Here is a 21,863-nt window from a genome sequence, read left to right as displayed (position 1 = left end):
TATACAATATGCTATGAAATAAAGAATGAAAACAAAAAGTGAATTAAGCCGGAAAAAGATGTGTGTGTGTGTGTGTGTGTGTAAGAGTAAGAGAGTGTGTCAGTGAGTGAGTGAGAGAAAAAGAGAGTCAGTGAGTGAGTGAGTGAGTGAGTGATTGAGTGATTGAGTGAGTGAGAGAGAGAGAGAGAGAGAGAGAGAGAGAGAGAGAGAGGTGGTTTTAATAATCCAACATGTTTGTTATGCGCTTAGCTGCAGTGAGACCGGATCTGTCTCGTGTTTTACTGTCAGTATTTAAACTTTCAGTTAAAGAGTTCGAGAGAGAGAGAGAGTTCGAGAGAGAGAGAGAGAGAGAGAGAGAGAGAGAGAGAGAGAGAGAGAGAGAGAGAGAGAGAGAGAGAGAGAGAGGATATTGGAAGCGATCCTGACTGTGGGCTGCGGGGCGGGAGGAGAACAGAGCCCCGGGTTTGAGCTCCTGCTGGCGGGGCGCACTGACTGACCAAACCCCGGCAGAGCCGCGAGTCTGAACCGCGTCCCGCTGCTGAAAGCTGAGCTCAGACTGAGAGACCTGTGGACCACCAGTTTTAAACAGCCCCCCGGAGGACCTGAGAGGACCCTCAGCTCGGAGGAGTCATGCCGTTTGAGTGGAGGATCCTGCTGTTGGGGTTAGCGGCGGTTGTGGTGATGTTTCTGATCCTGGTGGACGTGTCTGAAGTGGAAGAGGAGATGGTGTAAGTGTCCGGAGTTATCAGGACTGACCCTGTATTAAATGGGGGAAGCTAAGGGGCTTTTTGTTCCAGTTATTCCGTTCCACCTTAAAAGCTGCAGTGTTTGCGGTCTGGCGCGTGTATCGAAGCCTGTCAGTGAACGCTGCAACATTTAAGGTGGAACGGAAATGATACTAAGACCCAACTTCAGCTCTGTCCTGTTAACAGGCGAGATAACTCCTTTTGTATCTGTTTATAACAGTCAGTTCACTCTGTGTATCCCCTCTGTTCTTCAGTAAATGCTCTTCAGTGTGTAAATAAGTGTTTTCATTGTGAGACAATAGCTGTTTTCACTGATCAGCGTGGGAGACGGGGGCATTGAATGAATGCAACACTGTATTTGTTCAGAATTGACTGGACCTCCTCACCAATATATCAGTGTATACCAGTTTTCAGCAATACATTCCAGTTTACATTGATATTGCACTGCAGTGTTAGCAATGTATTTTAAATACAATCAGATATATTATATGAATAGGGTAGCAGTGTGTACATTGATCACAAATTGTTATCTCAGGGGACTACGGGTATAAGTCGTGAGGTGCTATCTAGGGGTGAGGTTGTGCTTATCAAATCAAATTGATTTATATAGCACTTTTTACAGATGTTGTTGGTCGGTGTAACTTTTATTAGTTCAATTTTCTGACCGTTTCAGGCTACATTTGAACATAGAAAATTGGGTAGAAAGAAGAAGAAAATTATCTGTTTTTTTCAATCTTTAGCTTCCCACTGAGCAAAGACACGTCCAAAAGACGTCAAAGCAACGTCTTTGTTAGACGTTCAAAAGACGTCCACTGAAAAGCCAGAATGAAAGTTTTTGCGACGTCTTTTTTTAACGTCTTTTGAACGTCTGTTGCTGGCGTCCAGTGGACGTCAATAATAGACGTTTAAAAGACGTTAAAAAAAGACGTCGCAAAAACTTTCATTCTGGCTTTTCAGTGGACGTCTTTCGAACGTCTAACAAAGACGTTGCTTTGACGTCTTTTGGACGTGTCTAAACGTTTTCTATGGATGTCCAAAAAACGTCTTTATAGGGTTCAAAATGGAAGTTCAAACAATGTCATTTCAGACTTCTTTTCAATATCACTTACAGGCTTATGATCAGATACAGTTCAAAATCATGTATGAAATATTATGATATTTAAGAATTTATTATTGAAAACCATGTTTTGTTCGTCTCATCCTACTATTGTTCCAAGTATTTAATAACACCACTCTGATTTCAGTGCAGCCTTACAATTGGATATGCATGACTTAAAAAAATGACACATTTTATAAAATGAGAAATATCTTTAATGAGGTTTAGGAAAACAATATTTGCATTTATGTATCAAAATGTAAACACCAACACCTTGTTTTTAAATGACAGAACAGAGTCCCATGGAACTTTAAATGAACTAAAAACAAACATGTCCTCCTCCTCCCTTCCTCCCAGGTGCATGTTTAAGATGGTCTGCTGCATGATGCTTTATTGCAGCCTCTGTAGCTTCTTTATCCCACTTCATGACTGCCGCTGCAAGAGTTTTTAAAACAAAATTAAAAGATAACCAGAGTGGTCACATCATAGAATTCATGTTCATTTCTGTATGTGAAAACATCCAGATTTGCCCTGTCAAATATCAAGTGCTAATACTGCAAAGACCCATGTTGATTAATGGGGTGCACAGCAGCATACATGTGACTAAGTTAGATGGAGTTAACTTAAATCAATAAAGTGCATTCTGGAAAGGGACAAGACTGCAAAAAATGGTGACTTTCAATTAAGAGATACAGTCACAAATTGAAAGAACCCGCATAGATACATCTGCCACTACAAAATAAAACAACTCAGACACAAAAATCTTTAAGATGTTTGAATAATAAGGTATTTCTTCCAAATATCTAATTATCCTATGGATTTAAATGAAAGTAATATATACCCTGCTTCAGTCTATATTAACATCATATCAAGTAGTCAAGGCTGATGTACATTTGTATAATATAGTTTGTCGCTTAATATTCTCATTCAACAAAACATTAACTTTCATTAATAAAATTCCATCAATTGAGCATTCAATCAGTTGAGATTTTTGCTAAACCACTGACTTTACATTTAGAAAATGTTCATAATGAAAAAAAAGTTGAGGTACTAAATATGAATAGAAAAAGATGCTATTAAATATTTAAAAAAACATCAGGAAAATGCTGAATACCTCTTATTGCTTTATATGTTTGTTGTCTCCAGAGGCAGTTTATGCTTCTTCCCTTTCCCCTTCATATTGAACTTTGCCATCAACTGGTTGGTGAAGAGCCTAAAAAAAAATCAGGTATTGCACCATTTAGATACTCCATGTGGGTATGTAACCTACAGCAACTGTAGCACTGGTGAGTATATTTGTTCTAGCACCCTATATTTTCGCAACCCTGCCACCTAGCGAAGTGGTCGTGGACCCGATGGATTACAGTCGGAATGTGAGTTCGGAAAGTAAATCAAGTTTTATAGCGGTGATATTTGGGTGAGATAAACCTTTATATCTGTAAGTAGTTAACTGAATTGGTAATATTTGGGTGAAATAAACCTTTAAATCTGTAAGTAGTTAAAGTGGTGATATTTGGGTGACAAACCTTTAAATCTGTAAGTAGTTAGCTAACGTGGTGATATTTGGGTGAAATAAGCCTTTAAATCTGTAAGTGGTGATATTATATTAAAAGGTGGCAGTGTCGCGAAGGGTCCTAGAGCTGCGGTCCTGAAACTGCAGTCTCCGGGTCTGCAGCTTTATACTCTATACTAAATTTCGTTCGGGATAAATAAAGTAGCTATCTCTTCTGGTCTGCTATCTGACAGACACAACGGGATTCAGCTGCCACACACACACACACACTATTCCGTGACAGAGATTGAGGACAGCTATATAGAAAATATAGCATGCAGTAAGTTAACAGGTGAGATGGACTTGAATGAGATGGAGTGAATTTTGTGCCAAAAGTTTTACGCAAAAAAATATAATCCACGATCAGAATTTTAAGAATCAAAAGGAAGTATATGTTGCAAATTCAAAAGAGAAAATATAGCAAAAATATATTTTTAAATATACTTGGTTATTTTATTATTTTTTGCAGTTATTACAAAATTATTTCAGTTTGAATTTTGCCAGTTTTTGCTTTCATTTTTGTGTTTTTGTGGATTTTGCCGCTAAAGACTTTTGCTTCTGTAATCTCTCTTGCTTCTGCTTCAGGCTTTTGCTTCTGGATTTTTGACACACTGGTGTGGGTGTGGCTTAGAAGGAGGTGCTCCTCTTGAATCTCCATTGGTCAGCTTGAAGGCTCTGCCTGAACCCTCCATCTGACACTGACCACGCCCACCTCGCCTGCAGCTTCCAGCACTCTCCCAAACGATATTAGCTATTTACTTATTCAATGAGCTAGTCAGTTAGCTATTTACCTATTCAGTGTGTTTGTGAGTTAGCTATTTACCTAGTCAGTGAGTTAGCTAACGCTAGTTACCTATTCAGTAAGTTAGTGAGTTTGCTATTTACCTAGTCAGTATTATTTTATTAGTAGTATTGCTGTTTTGTTTTAGGTTTTGTTTGTTAATTTATTCCTAATTATTATTTATTTCTTTATTTAATAATTTCTTTTTTTTATTGTTTATTATTTTATTTAATTATTGCTTCTTTAACAAAAGTTTTCTGCATTCCCTATTTGTTTTTTTTTTGTTGCTACAGATATACCATAGATTAAATTGCTTGTACAACGTGGTTAAAATAAGGGAACAGTGGTAGAAGACACGTGGATATGGCATGGACGATAATGCGCTTAATATTGTCACTAGCTTAAATTATCGCGATTCGATAATATCGTTTATCGGCCCAAGGCTACTATTGGCGAACTGTCACAAGAATTGTAACAATGTCTGACTCGTTGTATGTGTATATTGTATGTGTTTCATACTGTGGAAAATACCTGTCAAGAATTTTGTGGACACAGTCTCTTACATCTTTCCCACCAATTCTTGCAAGTTGTAACACCTTGAAATGAAAGGGTGAAATTACTGGCAATGTTGAAAGAACAGTAGCTATAACACTTTTACTGACATATACCCAAATAATACTGATAAATGACACACAACATATCACTTGCAAATCATACCAGGTATTCAAAGGTTGGCTTGTCCTTGAGGCATTCCTCCTCCCTCTCAAACTCCTCCATTGTCTCCAGCTGCTTTATATTGGCAGATGAAAGAGTAGGCTCACTTCTTCCCACCCTTCTGACCTCTAAGTGGATATCCACCAATTTGGCCAAGACTTTTTTCTGAAACTCTGAAAACAAAGAGACGTTTGTGCTTGCATTCATGTTTTCGTCCCTCCACCTCTAAGCCTTCACCCCAATCCACTATCCCTCCTCCATTTCCATCCAGAAAGTCAATGGTGAGGCTCATTCACTATGGCGTTAACATCAGGTGTGTTTTGCCTGTGGCTGGGTTAAACAAAGGTAGAATTTGGGCACAAATATGAGGTAAAAAAATAACAGATCATCTCACATGACAGAACAGCACATAGCAATCCTTTCCATAACATTTAATTGAAGAGTAAGAGCAACCTTCATTAATATACAAGTCTACCTAGTCAGCTAAGACAATAATAAGCAACTACACACATGATCCTTTTATTGCCCTAAAACATTTTAAATTAATAACAAATTAATTAAACTGGGCTCTTTAGTAAGCACTTATTGAGCTCAGTGACCCTCTTTACCTTTCTACTGGTTGTTTACTGAGTCGGAGTGACTAGTATGGCTCTCTAACGCGCGAAATGGCGGCGAACGAGCACATGGCGACCGAAAGTGGGTAGCTAATGCTAGCGGAGGCTAGCTCGAGTGTCATGGTACTAGTGCCAGCCAGGCACTGAGTTAGAGCAGCTTTCATACGCGCGCGAAATGCGAGCTAATGCTAAGTGGAGGTTATTAAATGCGAGCTAATGCTAAGTGGAGGTTATTAAATGCGAGCTAATGCTAAGTGGAGGTTATTAAATGCGAGCTAATGCTAAGTGGAGGTTATTAAATGCGAGCTAATGCTAAGTGGAGGTTATTAAATGCGAGCTAATGCTAAGTGGAGGTTATTAAATGCGAGCTAATGCTAAGTGGAGGTTATTAAATGCGAGCTAATGCTAAGTGGAGGTTATTAAATGCGAGCTAATGCTAAGTGGAGGTTATTAAATGCGAGCTAATGCTAGCGGAGGTTAGTAAATGCTAGCTAATGCTAAGTGGAGGTTATTAAATGCGAGCTAATGCTAGCGGAGGTTAGTAAATGCGAGCTAATGCTAAGCGGAGGCTAGTAAATGCGAGCTAATGCTAAGCGGAGGCTAGTAAATGCGAGCTAATGCTAAGCGGAGGCTAGTAAATACGAGCTAATGCTAAGCGGAGGCTAGTAAATGCGAGCTAATGCTAAGCGGAGACTAGTAAATGTGAGCGGAGGCTAGCTCGAGTGTCATGGTACTAGTGCCAGCCAGGCACTGAGTAAGCGCAGCTTTCATACGCGCGCAAAATGGCGGCGAACGAGCACATGGTGACCGAAAGTGGGTAGCTAATGCTAGCGGAGATTAGTAAATGCGAGCTAATGCTAAGCGGAGGCTAGTAAATGCGAGCTAATGCTAGCGGGACCCCCGTAGAGAGTAGCGCTGACCACGCGCGTGGTTAGCAGGCCACAGTAGTTAAGGCTAACAGAGACTGGGTATTCATCACACACGAGGCCATAGCGGCTTATTTTCTCCACTTTAAATCCGTCTAAAATACACACATATACACAATCAGTCATCAGCACGTACAGTTTCATATATTATCCCACCTGAACACAGGATAGAAAGAGACTCAGAGAGACGGTGAGCTCCGGTTGAGTTCTCAGATTAAACTGAGAACTGCATCCCGTTGTCTGCCTAAGCCACGCTCTAAGTCCCGCCCCTTTGATGCTGCTCCCTCTACTTACTGCAGCGCCCTCTAGCGGGCCCGCCGGCGGGCCCGTACTGACTATGTAAATTAGAATGCTTAATATCGTCAAAAGTTCTAAACACACCAACCAACTAACTGACTCATATTCATTAGTACTACTTTAATTACCTGCATGCAAATTTACAGCCATCTACATGAAACCAGTCGCCAGAAATCTCCAACTGAATACAGCCTGTTTTTTCACAGTGTTTACATGAGGAACACGCCTCCCCGACAAAATAGCCTTATAAAATAGTATTAGTATGTAAAATAACATCAGATTATATTATAGAAAATTCACTTACTATCACAGCATCCACAATACAGCACTGAACCGCAGAAAAAATAGTCCTTTATTCGCCTGCTCACTCCTCCTCACAAACACGCGTTTAGTTGTCCTCTTCTAGATTCTGTGGTTTTTATTGGTCCACAAACCACTATTTTTCTTGAGTGATCGTCTTTTGAACCAATAGCGTGAGCGCTGGGTCACGCTGGTGTTCAGGGCTGTCCAATCAAATCAGGTCATAGCCTTTCTCCAGCGTCACAAAAGTGATTGACACCTATTTCAACCAATAGTCCACCCTCAGACGAAAACACTGACACGTAATTTGCCCTGATTGGTCTCCTAATGGCTGGGGGAGGGGCATGCCAGTCCGTCAGGATGTGTTGCGCTGTCACCAAAATAAAAGCTCCAAACTCCATAGCGCACACAGCGCGCAAACATGATTTTATGTGTCATTTCATCAAAAAAAAAAAAAAATTACTCTGAGATGGACTTAAATTAATTTATTTTAACACAAACAAACCAAAAAATATAAAACTGTTGTTTAGAGAGACAGATTTATCTCTGTTTTAGATCAGACCCTGAACCACCACACGTTCAAGATCAGTTCATCACAGTTTTCTTCACAGTTTCATGTTTTATTATTGTTACAATAAACGTTTTTGCATCATCACATTTTGTGTTTAATTTTTAAGCTACAATAATAGCATAGGACCACGAAATAACATCCGGACTCTGAGGAGACGTATATAGGACCTCCAGATAACATCCAGGACGTTTGTAGGACCTCCAGATAACATCCAGTGGACTTGATTAGTTGATTTTAATCAAATATTCCAGCAGTCAGATAGTGGACCCATCCTGCACGTCTTCTGACGTCCAACAGCTGTCCTACTCAGACGTTCAGATAGTGCACGCGTCTTGCACGTCCAATGACGTCCAGTTGAGGTCCTACTTAGACGTTCAGATAGTGCACGCGTCTTGCACGTCCAATGACGTCCAGTTGAGGTCCTACTTAGACGTTCAGATAGTGCACGCGTCTTGCACGTCCAATGACGTCCAGTTGAGGTCCTACTAAGACGTTCAGATAGTGCACGCGTCTTGCACGTCCAATGACGTCCAGTTGAGGTCCTACTCAGACGTTCAGATAGTGCACGCGTCTTGCACGTCCAATGACGTCCAGTTGAGGTCCTACTCAGACGTTCAGATAGTGCACGCGTCTTGCACGTCCAATGACGTCCAGTTGAGGTCCTACTTAGACGTTCAGATAGTGCACGCGTCTTGCACGTCCAATGACGTCCAGTTGAGGTCCTACTTAGACGTTCAGATAGTGCACGCGTCTTGCACGTCCAATGACGTCCAGTTGAGGTCCTACTTAGACGTTCAGATAGTGCACGCGTCTTGCACGTCCAATGACGTCCAGTTGAGGTCCTAGTCAGACGTGCAGATATTGAACCTATTTTGTACGTCCACCAGACGTGCAAAAGTGGGTCTGGACTGACCGACGTGATACAGACATAATTTGAACGTCTCTCTGACGTCGCATGTTTGCTAATTTTCATTTCTGCTGTTCTCTCGTTTTTTTCTCCATTTTTGCATCTTGTAACAAAACAACTTACTTTTGTTACAAGATGGACATTTGTCATTTTTCCTGGAATTCTAGTTGCAGAAATAAAATTAAAAAACTAGAAAATATGAATAAATTATAAAAACCCATTTCTCACCAAATGGTAGGAATTAGATAATAAAGAAGTTTTACCAATTTATTTTCCATTTTGAAATTTAGCCTTGATTGCTCAGAATTGATAAATGTTACACTGACCGTTGTTGCAAATCAGCTTTGCAGAAATGTGGTAGCAGGAGAGAGAACCAGAAAAAAAAAATGAACATGCAACATAGAACCTTCAGTGAGCAACAGAGGCAAGGAAAAACGTCCTCAGGAGGAAGAAACCTTGGGAGAAACCAAGGACAGGTGACAGGAGACCCTTAAGGTTGAACATCCATCGGTATCAGGCAGGACAGGTGGGCAGTCAGTAACTCTGAGGAAGGCAGAAAGAATGAATTCATTGTGACTGGATTCATGGAGAACAGAGAAAATACATCATTATCAGAGTGTGGCTAATGACTCTGTCAGATCTGAATATAACAGGATAGCTAAGAGAGCCAGAAGGTAATATAGACATGTGCCATCGACAAACACTGACATCCACCCATTCCACCATCCACAAACCCGTGCAGTGGGTTGTAATGGACAACAGCCACCAGCATCTCAAGCAAGGCAACATAAACTATTACAGTTCAAGCATGGTGCTATATGGATGGGGCATTACGTTCCATTTCTGTAGTGCCAAAGTGTCACATAGTTAATAATTATTGTATTGTAATTTTACCAGTGTATTTATATATTTCTCCCTTTAACATGTATTATTAATCGTTGTCACACTGCAGTGAAATGCTCTCTCCTCATTAAACACGTCACTTATCATCTACTTAGTAAGGTGTTCTTGACATGTCAAATAAAACCTACCCATCTATAATTTACTTTTGCTTTCGATTGTTTTGAAAGAAAAAAACAGAAAGTGGATGAGTTTTAAAAGAAGATAACAGGATAAAGCAGACTAATAAGCTAGGTTTAATGGAGTCTGAAATTTTAGTTCACACTTGATACAGTCAGAGAAGCCTGACTTGCAGTCTAGGACTCAAAATGCTGATTCAGGCTTGTATTAGGTTTGGTAAAAATAAAATCAGTAAAGCAGGGAAATGTGTTAAAAGTTGAAGAAGGACAGTAGAAATGCTGTTTTTTAGTCCCACTTGCCAGCTTTCCTTTCCTGCCCATTACACAATGCAACCAGTACATGGAGAGTGAAGGCTAGTATGTAAAGCCATCCTGTCAGTTTTTTAATCTGCTGTTAATGTAATTCCACTGGACAGTTTTGGAGGAGAATGCCATCTGTTACACCAGCTAACAGATGCTTACTGTGGCGAACATTACAGTGACTGATGGGCAATAAGAAGGGCTATTCTGCCCACCACCTGGCTCATCATTCCGTTCATGAATAGCTGTAGCATCACAGTTATCCAACAGGCAATCGATCTCCCAGTGATTGGGCCAATACTGATTGGGTGGGTGGGGTTACGCAGCTTTCTGAAACCGAACAGCAGGGGGCGGCCGACCTGTGGTGGCTTCACTTTTGAGAGACGGTGCTCTGTCCAGCTATACACAGTCTATGCTACAGACCTGCAAACTTCATGTGGCCTTTAGATTAGATCCAGAACAGTGAACATAAAGAACTTCATGGGATGGGTTTCATCACCAAGCGCAACTCAGACGAGTGGATACATTTTGGCGGTATAGTGTATATGATTATCACCCAGCACTACTCAGGAGTCCCAGGTTTTGGGTTATATATAATTCATTGAATACTGAAAGGTGAGTTACTGGTTCTTTATGTCTTGGGCTGAGCCCACTAGAACCCTTTGTTGTTTGAGATTTTTCTTAAGGTTTGTATTGAGACTGCTGCTGTAAACCTGTGCTTCCCGCAGTGAAGCAAACACTGTTTTTTTTTTACTTTGCCCCTCAGGGCTACAAATTCAGTTTTCCTCTGGCTGTTTCTGATGCTGTGAGAAAGCTGGTCGACTGCAGTAACAGAGGAGCGCAGGTTTTATTCTCTGGTGTTGTTTATCTAATACACCTAACATACTTTATCAATTAATTGTTAGGCTTTTCACAGCGGACTGGAGATTGACACCAGAGGCTTTGGCCTGGCACCTGCTTCAGGGCAGTCTTAAAGAAGCCTAGAGATTCCCTGACCAATTTTATAGCTTGTATAACCAGGTGTGACCTGTTCAGAAATCATTTTGTGGACAAAGCAACACATTTTGGGGTGGGGAAATGGTGTTGTTCTCTCAAGCGTATACTTCCAATATGCTTTGCATCTTCATCTCTAAGAACTAATCCTTGGCATCATCAAATTCACACACTCAACCCTGGGGCTCTTTGACAAATGCCAGCAGCTTTGTGGTTTTGTCCCACTCTCAAGTGTGTCCTGCTCGCTCTTCAGCGCCCATTATGTCAACCCAGAAGGCTGTGCAGTGGGCGGTTTGTTGGAACTAGAGGATTACTGTTTGATTTGTTACTGAATGCAATGAGAGTAGAGATGAAAAACAAGGGGGAAGAAAGAAAGCGAGCAGTTTGCTTTTCCCTGCCATAAGGGAGACCCACAGCCGAAATCTGCCAGCTTAAATTAATGCGATCATTGTGATTTTAGAGTGTCGACTCCAAGCACTTGAGCTTAGATTGGGCGTAGTGTTTAGCGTGAATTAACTCTGAAATGAGCTTTTGATTTTGAGAAAAGATTTGAATGGTGCACTACAAACCTAGTTAATAACAGAGAAAGGCTGTTTTGGAAGTGACATATAATGTCCTAGGATGTGTTTGTGAGAGATTACACTGTAGGCTTTCTTAGTTTCATCATGTCAAGTGTTTACCTCATATAGAGGGAAGATCTTATTCTTGCTGTTGTTTTCTAGCTTGGTGTGAATGAAGTCGGCTCAGAAATTATCTGCAAATTCCTCAAATGAGATCTTCATGTCCCAGACAGTAGCAGTCAAACAAATTAGGAAGCTCTTTTGATCTTGCCTGTGGAGTTATTTATTGGTTTCTGTCATTTATTTATCATTCTAAATGAACAATGTAATTAGCTTTTGCATAATAGCAGAACAAATGTTCTCACAATTTATTGCAGTTACACCACCCACTCATTATTCTATAGGTATACTTGCTATTTGATTACTGGCTGTGCACTGAACGTGTGCACATACTTGCTACACATGCTACTGAAGGCTTTTAACAGAGCACAGTTTAGGCATGTGATGACTGCTGGACAAAAACCCCTACTTGGCTCTGTCCCTGCTCTGTTTCTTGGGCATTTTCCACCGCGCACAGGCGTAACAGTATCAGATTAGCTTCTATTTCAATTTTAAAACAATACAGATTAATCGCAGTGGCAAATACACATTATAAAGCTGCTCTTCAAAACTTTTAATCAGTTTTATGCTACTGTCACTAGTGGTTTTGCACTTACTGCACCTCGTGTACACGTTGTGTTAGTTTCTGAAAGATGTGCACAGCCGATACACCAAAAGAACACAGGATACGTGAGGCAACCATCATGTGTACACGAAGGTATAGTTAAAAGCAAGTACATTTCTACCCTTTAGTCCCTGTCTCATCACTAGCAATGCTCCCCTTTTCCAACTACCACTAAAGCATCACTGGGTAGCATCACAGCACCCTCAAAGCACAGCAACCCAGCTCTGATACCTTAGCTAACAGACGGCTGTTTTGACTAAAATTACATTACATTAGGAGTGAAGAAAGGGCACCATCTGACATCCTAAAGACCAAGACCAATTGTGCTCTATCGGAATACAGCTACTCATGGCAACCAGCATGACCTCGCAATCCTCAAATCATATTGGCAGTTCCTTACAGTACATGTCCACTAGCTCTTTTCTTCAATGTAAATCAATATTCTGGCATTTTCAGCTTTTCTTCTGTATCTGTAGGGCGCCTGTTCTGTGTGTGTGTGTGTTTGTGTGGTGCTTGTATGTGTGTGGTGTCGTAGCCTTCTCTTTCCTAATTGGCTGGATGGAGCATGACGGCTGTATTCATTAGAATAATGTTGAACTCTGTTAAACATTTTCACTGAACGGCATGCAGCATGCGGCTCGCTCCATTGAAATAATTAGGATGGTAGTGGACATGCATCATTAGTCCGCTGGTCACCCAGAGCCCCTAAACAATTAGAGTGTAGATCGGCCCCAAGAAATCCAGCCCTATCCTACCCAAGCACGTGCATGTTCTGTCCAAGCCCGACCCAACCCGCCCCTTAAACTGTCCTTATGAGCCTGAGCCTGCATTTTTTTTATAATATATAGAGCGTTAAAACTGACATTTTAACTACAATGGCGAATTGTTTCAATGACTAAAGTCTGTTTAGAATGATGTTAATGTTTTTTTGTGTTATTTAGTTGGAATGTGATATTCTTTTGTTGATGTTATGTTCGCTATAATAGATATTTTTATTATTAAGGTACAGACTTTATTTAAGCCCATGTTATGTTTTTGCCTCTACCTGCACTGTATTTTATTGCAATTAGCATTTTTGTCTGTTGTTTTTTTGTTTGTGCAAAAAAATAAAAAATAAACAATTTGAATTTAAAATGAACAGTGCAACACAGAAGAAGCATAGGCCTATAATTTAAGAAAGGAATACCAAAGTGTAGCATGGACAAGTGGAGGAGCTCACATGTGCAAACAGTGCAGGCCAGTGTTGCGTGATTATAACATATATAGCAATGTTTTTTTTACAATCAACGTGTGATTTGTTACTTTGCTTCATCTTTGTATGTATAACAATAAATAGCATTAAAAAGCATAGGACTATGTCACAGACCATTTTCTTGGCCAACCCTGACCTGTGTTCGTGTTGGGTGTCAGGTCGGGCTTCGGCAGCTTTCCAATCTCCTTTCATTAAAAACTCCTCCTATCACTAGTGATGCTCCCAAAAACCAGGAGAGAGAAGACAAGAGAGGGATCAAGCCTAAGCTGAACACCCATAATCTCTCATTCAACAATAGCTGATAAATCCACATGGGTGTAGGAATGTTTGGACAAATTTTGTCAAGCACTACAATACAGGATGTCCTTTAGAAATGTCTCTTAAATTGTCCCTGAATGGTTGCGATAAGCATTTTTATCTAGTTTGGCTGGCAGCCTTTTCAAAACCAGCTATTCTCAGAAGTTCATTATAACTTGATAAATTTTTCTAGCCTTAGACATTTTTAGCACAATTCATTATGTAAAATACCTTTCTCTGTCTGTGTCCTTGAACAATGGAGTAATAAAAAAAAAGATGACCTGTTGAAATCAGGTTAAGGTTATAAATCATGTAACAATTTAATTGCATTACTTTCTTTTCACCTTTGTTCCTTGCTCAGCAAGGTCGTTAGAGCTGGCTGTTTTACACATACAAACTGTCAGTTCAGAGCACTGTTTTATGTTATGCAAATGTGTAACAATTGTTTTTTTATTTCCCAGCAGTGCATAGGGCTCTTTTAGAGATTTCAAATATATGTTTTTTTTTTTTTTAATTAGTTAAGACAGATTTGTGTTTTGTCTGAATGAATGCTTTTTACGAAGGAATGCACCTATAAAATGCTCTCAGATTTTCAAGTATCTGCCCATTCTGATGACAGATACTAATGCAAACTCTGATTTAACTAATCGTCTATAAATCATGATATTTATAGTGTTCTGTTTTTTTATAGTTTTTTTATAGGTTTTAAGGCTGTGTTTTGGTTTTATCTCAAATAAGGTATGAACAGTTTAAAAAAACAAACAAACTGACAAACTGCTCATTTGTTGATTTGTAAAAATAAAAAAAATGTCACAATGCATTAATTCATGCAATTAAGGTACCCTAACAATCTCACACCGCAGACATGATGCTGCTGACTTAAATCAAGTGCCATTTAGTTGCACATGTGTGCCAGTAACTGCATCAGGGTTTCGTGCCCTCTGTTGCCAATACCGAGATTGGCTTTAAGTGCAACACTACTTAAACTAATTACATTTGCCAAAATATTGTTTCTTCCAGAGGAAATCAACTGTCAGGAATGACTCTGGTTGGTGCCTTATCACTGTACCTAACTGACTTAAGTCTGTAAATTCCATTCTAACTCATGCTGTTATGTTGGTAGCATCCTTTGCTAGCTAAGTATGCCTGGGAAAGCAATTTTAGGGGGTTGCATTGAATTAGGGTTGGTGGTAGTGTTTGAAGGGATAGTGGTAGACATGCACTATTGGTATAAAAGGTCTGAGGGACCTACTTGAACAAGAACATGAGCTGATTGACCCAACAGCCATGACTGCAGACTTTCAGTGAGCGGTGCTCTGTTGTACTCTGTTAGTCATCCTGTTAATGCCAGCACCATTGGCAGACGGCTGTACGGTGCAGTAATACTGTCATCAGCTCAACCTAAGGACCTATTAATTTTCTTGGAATTGATTCACTATAAAAAAAACAGTATAAAAACAGCCAAAAAGTCAAGAATTACCTCGGTTGCACAGGATAAGTTAATAAGTTACCAGGGTTACCAGCCTCAGAAACTGCACGTTAACAGTAACCCAGATAAAAGCCCAAGTTGTTTAACTCTTTTAAGTTACCACATCATTTCTTATGTGTTCCTTCATTGTCTGATGACTTAAGTATTCATTTATAATTTAGAATAAAAAAAAGGAAAACCATTGAATTAGAAGGTGTATCCAAACTTTTGTAAGGTACTGTATATGCAATTATAGTTAAGTATATATTTTAGGTATATTTATTTTTCTTTGTACCTTTTGTGTTCTACATTCAGGAAGACGAGGTTGAAGGCTGTTCCCTCTCCTGTACCAGGATCCAGGGCGGACTCCATCTCTGCTTTTTCATCACCTCCTTTCTCAAGAAACAGCTTTACTAGTCCTGCATCAGGATGGATATTCAACAGGACCCTGTCCAGCATTATCAGGTATTTGAGTTATATATATCTGTTTAACAGGCAAAGCACATATACATAATGTGCTTTTGGTTTACTGTATTTTTTTGCACTATGAGGCACACTTAAACTCCTTTAACTTTCCCAAAAATCAAAAATGCGCCTTATAATCTGGTGCACCTTATGTATGAATTTTACCAGTCAGGTTGTAAGGAGCAGTAAAGCTACTCCACTGAAGTACAACGGTATACAGGAGTTTCAGTTTAGTTCTCCAGCAGTATTAGCTTTACCTGTTAAATGCGCTACATGCTAGCTCTTTGGCCAGCTAATTGTGCTCTCTCTCAGGGCTCCAGTAGCCGATGGCATAATACATACATAAACAGGATTCGAACCAGCAATCTCCTGATCATAGCCCCTTGGACCACTCGGAGCCCCTACAATTTATTTTTTATAACCCATGATTTTACAACCTCAGATTAGAAGAAGTGGGAACAGTGTGGAAAATGCAAATAAATGTTTTACAGGTTCATCATATCTTATAAACCATGTGTTTATATTTGCTGTAAAATAACTTTTGTCTAGTGCTCATAATGCACATGTTTAAATGTGAGCTTTTCAGTGGGGATAAACAGAAGCTATATTAGTTCTAAAAGTATGTCCATGTTTTAAACTTTTAACGGTTTATGATTCTTCTCCAGGAAAAAGGTTTTAAGGTTCCTGGATGCTGAGAGAGACATATCCATCCTGAAAAGCACCTTTAAGCCTGGAGATATCATCCATTACGTTTTTGACCGGCAGAGCACCACAAACATCTCAGAGAACCTGTACCGCCTGTTACCCACAGTGTCCCCTATGAAGAACCAGCACTACGAACGATGTGCAATTGTAGGGAATTCTGGGATACTGCTGAACAGCAGCTGTGGACCAGAGATTGATTCCCATGATTTCGTGATCAGGTAAGTAGTGAAGATGTAATTAGCTTTATTGATTATGGAAATATGTTAATTTGCACACCGTGGGTCAATGCTTTACAAAGAAGGCCATTTCCACTGAAAACCAGGGCTTTGTTCCAAACTGCACAACATTAGATGTGCATCCATTAGTATAGTAAGTAATGTATAGAGGTGTGTGGTTTGGAGCACAGGCATGGATTTCATGGATTTATATGGTGACAGCACCATATAAAGACCTAATCAAATTCCAGTTCAAATGTTCAAATGCAGCAGAACCGCTTATCTTGTTGGAGCAGAAAACAAAAGCTGAAATAAACAAGCAATACACTGACTATAAAAAATCAGAGGATAAGAAATATATATTGCAGAGCAAAGTAGGGCTACAAGATACTGGGGACAAAATAACATTGCACTATTTTGTTCTTGTGCAATATTAAAAATACAAATTTAACTGGATTTAACCAGCAGTCAATAATCCACCTAATAAAGCCCTCTGTGTGTGAAAGAATGGAGTATAATACATTATATTGATTGGATATAATCTATCTTTGGTACACAGGTCATGGAAAAAGAGAACAGTACAGATTTTTTGGTGTATCATAATATGTAAAGTGTAGTTTGGCTTATGTGACATTGCAAATGTGCACATTGCAGTGTCAGTGCTTAGGGATTTTTTTTACATTGACATTTTTTTTTTCGTAGTCTATACATGTTTCAGAAAAAACTAAAAGGCAAACTAGATTTTTCCTTATTAATGTGCAGCTGTGAGGTGAGGAGGGATATTAAAGAGAGCAGAAGTGGACAGGGAGCAGAGAAACAGGAAGAATAGAAATTGATTAAAGCTACTGTGTTTTACAGGCTATAAGGCGCACCTGTCATGTTGTCTTGTTTCCCTTTTAATTCAGCAGGCACCAAGTGAACCAAACATTTATTCTTAAAAAAAAAAAAAAAAAAAATATATATATATATATATATATATATATATATATATATATATATATATATATATATATATATATTTTTTTTTTTTTTTTTTTTTTTTTTAAAGTCAAACAAGTGCTGGATGTCAATCTTCACAGATTTTTCTCCTGTTTATTTGGGTGAGTAAAGCACTTCGGGTTATTTACAGTAAGCTTAGATTTCTAGTATTTTAGCGCAGTTAGCTGTGCTTAGCACTAGTAACTGCCAACTAAAAGTGCTACACTTAGGAACCCTGAGTGTTCCAGTAAGTCAGGGTGATATCAGCTAGCGGTTCATACCATATAGCTTGTTTTAACACGGTAAAACCGCAGGCTATGATATACTCATCTCTGAACGGGGAAAGAGCTAGCGCTTAGCACGGTTAGCTAATGCTAAAGCTGCTCCAGCCTCTGTGCTTTATTAAGAGAAACTTCACTGAAACTCCTTTATAATGCTGGCTTTACTGCTCCTTACAACCTGACTGGTAGAATTCATACATAAGGCGCACTGTCAACAAAATACAGTATGTAGTTTACAGCGCCATATAGTGCAAAAAAATACAGTATGTAGTTTTTAGACTAGTTTACAAAGCACATAATGCAAAAAGTGCGCAAGACTTGGTGTGGATGTTCAACCATATTAAAAATCACAATCACATATTTAAAAATCTTATGTTAATAAATTGCTTTAATACTTTCTTAATATCTGACTAGCTCTTAGCAGCATTTGTCAGAGCGTCGTGTTGTTCACAGCTCAGAGTCAGTTTGTGCTCCTCACAGTTAGAGAAATAGCTGTCATTACTGCTACTCTTTCTGACTTGTTACTCTCTCTGATGATTTGCTGGCTTTCAGCTCTGAAAAGCAATACAGCAATTAGGTACCTGCCGAGCAAATTTGACATTTTGAAAAGCCTCAGCTGTCCTCCAGAAATTTTAATGAGGCGCTTCTCGCTTTCCTCCAGCCTTTTGAAGGCAGCTTAAGCTTTATGTGGACAGTTGTGTATGCTGCGTTCACGCTCATTTTCTTTCTGCAGCACTTGTTTACTGCGGTTTGCTGTGTGTAATATCAATTCACATTCGCTTCTTGTTCTTCTTGTGCTGCACTGAAATGATGGCAGTGGATAGAGGATGTTTGTAGAATGTAACCAAGCTTACACAATGTTCTCCTGGGTTCCGCAGACTATGGTAATAGGAAGTGTTATTCTGACCCTAGTGAACCGTATGTATCTATGAATCCTATGTAGTGATACCCAGCCCCAGCTGTTATCACTGGGGCTTTTGTAGGTCCTGAGATATGCAAACCCTCAGAGTCCGGTGTCAGAGAAGCCCAAATCCTTTGTGTGTTCAGCATAACCTCTCAGTGAGGGTGATACATGAGTGTGTGCGTAAGGAAGAAAATGAATGAGGGACTGAAACAGCTTAGCTTGAGCAGTGAGCAGGGACGTAAGAGACATTTTCCAGGTATTAGGGACGATAACTGCCTTCCTCTGGTTTTAATACCATCTCCAAGTGCTTTGATGGTCTTTGGAGTTTCCATGGTGAGGTGAGTGCTAAGAAGCAAACACAGAGGCTGGTGCAGCATCGAAATTAGTGTGTCTTTTGAAGCTAAGCACAAAGTTAAAGGAGTACCTGCCAGTTATCAGGCTTATTTCATTCATATTAAGTAGTGCCTGCTGGGGTTTATTGTTTATTAGCAACTTGAAATGCTGTTTTATATTAAAAGATTTTACTGAGCACTGCAAGTGTACACATATTTGGCTGTGTGCTAACTTCAGATTCATATTTAATTTATTTAGTGCTCCGAGTGGTCCAGTGGGCTAAGCGCTGCCACTATGATTAGAAGATTGCCTTCGAATTCAAACAGGTTCGAATCCTGTTTATGTAGCTTGCCATTAGCTACTGGAGCTCTGAGGGTGGGTAGATGGGGCTCTTTCTCCTCATCACGCCAGTGGTTGCTGTTGCAGCAGATGTATCGTAATCGTGTCGCTGCGCTTTCCTCCAAACGCTGTGTGATGCTACTCCGCAATGATGCATCAGCAGCGGTTTGAAAAGAAGCAGAGTCTGACTTCATATGTATCGAAGGAGGCATGTGCTAGTCTTCACTCTCCTGGTGTTGGGGCATCACTAGTGTAAATTAGGGAGAAAATAGGGGGATTTTTTAAAATTATATAAAAGTTTTACTGTAGTGTTTCCTCTAATGTTAGGATTTTTAAAGCAGTGGTGTTAGGCCCACACTTTGTTCACCACGAGCATGCCTCACTAGCTGCTTTTCTTTGTGTAAAATTTCACTCACAAGAGACTTATATTTCGCAATGAAAGTAAATTTATCACTGCTATAACTAAACTATGTTAAATTTATGACTGCTATAAATATACTGTGTTAAATTGATGACTACAATTGCACTGCTGAGGTAAACATGTGACTAGAGTAGCACTGCTGAAATACATTTCTGATTAGAATAGCACAGCTGCAGTTACTAAACGTTTTGTGCTTTGTTGGGTTGTCTGTTGGAATCTTAAAAACTCTTAAATTGTACTTTTGTAGATACCTCTTTGCTTTTTTTGAAAAGCAAGGCAAAAATACAGTTACTTAATTTATTCAATAGTAGAAAGTGGCAAATAGAGGAAGAAGTCAGTGTGGCATAAATGAATCAATCAATGGTTCCAGAGCACAATAGCATTGCAGTACAGGTAGTACACAGGACAGAAAGGGAAAAGGGAACTTTACCACATGGTTAAGATATAAAAAGAAAACTGTAAGGAGAAAAAGCAATGAGGGTTGTGGCAAATATAATATAAATATAATATGAAAATGTATTTTAAATAAGCTGCATTTCTTGGCATTATGTCATTGAAGGTTCTTCCAAAATGAAGGACCCTTTGTATTGTATACAGCTGAGAACAGCAAGTATTCAGGGATGGAACTAAAGGTGCTCTTCCAAGCCCTCTGCTACTCTGTTACTAACACAGAGGGGAAAAAATAACGACAATAAAACAGAAATGGTGGAAAATGAATCCCCTGGAGCAGAGTTTTGAAGTGAAGTGTAAAAAAAGCAAGCTAGGCAAAATGGTGCAGACTCCACAGGTTTCTTCTCAGGTTTCATGCTGCAGTTGCGAGAAGAGGGACTTTAGCAATAAAGATACAAAATCTTGAATTAGAGCAGTACAGCAAATCGAACAATGTTAAAGAAAAAGTTTAGCTTGTTTATAATAAGTTAAAAGAAACTAAACAACTGAATGACTAAAAAGAAACTAAATTAATGTTCTTCCTGGTTTGCACCCCCAGAAAATGCAGTTATTACTGGAACAACTACTGAACAATGTGAGTGACTGATATTAAATTATAGAAAGTGCTGGTTGCAGGTATTTCTTCTAAAGGTCATGCAACTTTTGATGTTACAGTGCCTGTAAAAATAACTGCCCCTATGGAATGGAATTACAAGAATTTTAATGTCACAGTAAAAAAAAAATATGTGTAGTGATACAATGCAAAATAAGAGATTTCAATAATGTCTACCGTCTCTTAAAGTGACTTAACTCTAGAGAAGTCCAGCCATCTGGTTCAATAGTCTGAGTGCAGTGAATGTGTGTCGCATGATTGTAGTATTAAAAACACTTGTCTGTAACTCCATTCACTAGTTAATCGGTATTCCTGGCTTCAAATACACTATGAAGACAAAATAACACTCTCACAACTCTGATAAAAGTTTTTTTTTTTTTGATGCAACACATCAAACACGTCTGATTTACTGAACATCTCTTGGAGTTGATTTAGTTCATTAAGAAATGAAAGGAAGATAGCATATGTGTAAAACTGCTAAGAGCAGGCCATTCATAAAGCGGGACTGTTGAAGAAGAAGACTAGTGAGAATTGACACCTAGACAACCAACCATCATTGTTTTAATCATTTCCGATCTGAATTATCTGTCTGTAATGCACACAAAAGGACTCTATTATTTTAATAAAAACTTTATATAAACTTATAGACTTATTTAATATAACATGATTTTAAAAAGTGCTGTAAATTATTGCTGTTTTTTCCCAGTGCAGTAAGCAGGGCTAAGCTACTGTTTCATTTGCTTGTTCATGATCCATTCTGATAGATAACATGGTCTTAATTACTGTTATGTGCAACAAAAGAAAATATATGATGTCCATTGTAATGGATGCAGGGTCTAAAAAGGTAAAAGGGAAAGTTTGGTAAGTTATTTTTGTTTCATTATACATTTGTTTAGAGATCTAAAAGCATTACTGTTACAAATATGCATTTATGGATTTTTATTTTTTTTTAATTAGACTTAGACACTGGACTTCAAGCCCTACATGTCTGAGGACATTTGGTGGTCTTTGGAATATTGAAATATGCTGGTCGTGCACACAGAATTTTGCAGTTTATGTACTT

The 21,863-nt window shown here is 39.1% G+C and overlaps 1 protein-coding gene and 1 long non-coding RNA gene across 4 annotated transcripts in view; one reads left to right on the top strand and one right to left on the bottom strand.

The window, feature by feature from the left end:
• Positions 1 to 352: 352 nt before the first annotated feature.
• st8sia2 (ST8 alpha-N-acetyl-neuraminide alpha-2,8-sialyltransferase 2) overlaps positions 353 to 21,863 on the top strand; it is a 29,718-nt gene continuing 8,207 nt past the window's right edge. Inside the window, exons 1-3 of the mRNA XM_022679738.2 lie at positions 353 to 728; positions 15,433 to 15,582; positions 16,248 to 16,505. Of these exons, the coding sequence (XP_022535459.2) occupies positions 631 to 728; positions 15,433 to 15,582; positions 16,248 to 16,505 (506 nt within the window). The 5' untranslated portion in view covers positions 353 to 630. The remainder of the gene's footprint in view (positions 729 to 15,432; positions 15,583 to 16,247; positions 16,506 to 21,863) is intronic.
• LOC125804582 (uncharacterized) lies at positions 2,035 to 7,299 on the bottom strand. Of its 3 annotated transcripts, none has more exons than XR_007440699.1 (5): positions 7,031 to 7,299; positions 4,893 to 5,062; positions 4,707 to 4,771; positions 2,957 to 3,055; positions 2,035 to 2,277 (listed from the first exon to the last, which is right to left on the bottom strand). It is a non-coding gene; the product is annotated as an uncharacterized LOC125804582 (long non-coding RNA). The 3 variants fall into 3 exon arrangements; XR_007440700.1 differs by lacking the exon at positions 7,031 to 7,299 and adding an exon at positions 6,586 to 6,652; XR_007440701.1 differs by lacking the exon at positions 7,031 to 7,299 and adding an exon at positions 5,498 to 5,512.

The sequence above is a fragment of the Astyanax mexicanus genome, chromosome 9 (assembly GCF_023375975.1).
Source record: "Astyanax mexicanus isolate ESR-SI-001 chromosome 9, AstMex3_surface, whole genome shotgun sequence".
NCBI lineage: Eukaryota > Metazoa > Chordata > Actinopteri > Characiformes > Acestrorhamphidae > Astyanax > Astyanax mexicanus.
Note: the sequence above shows the minus strand (reverse complement) of the source record. Positions and strands in the feature narration are given on the sequence as shown.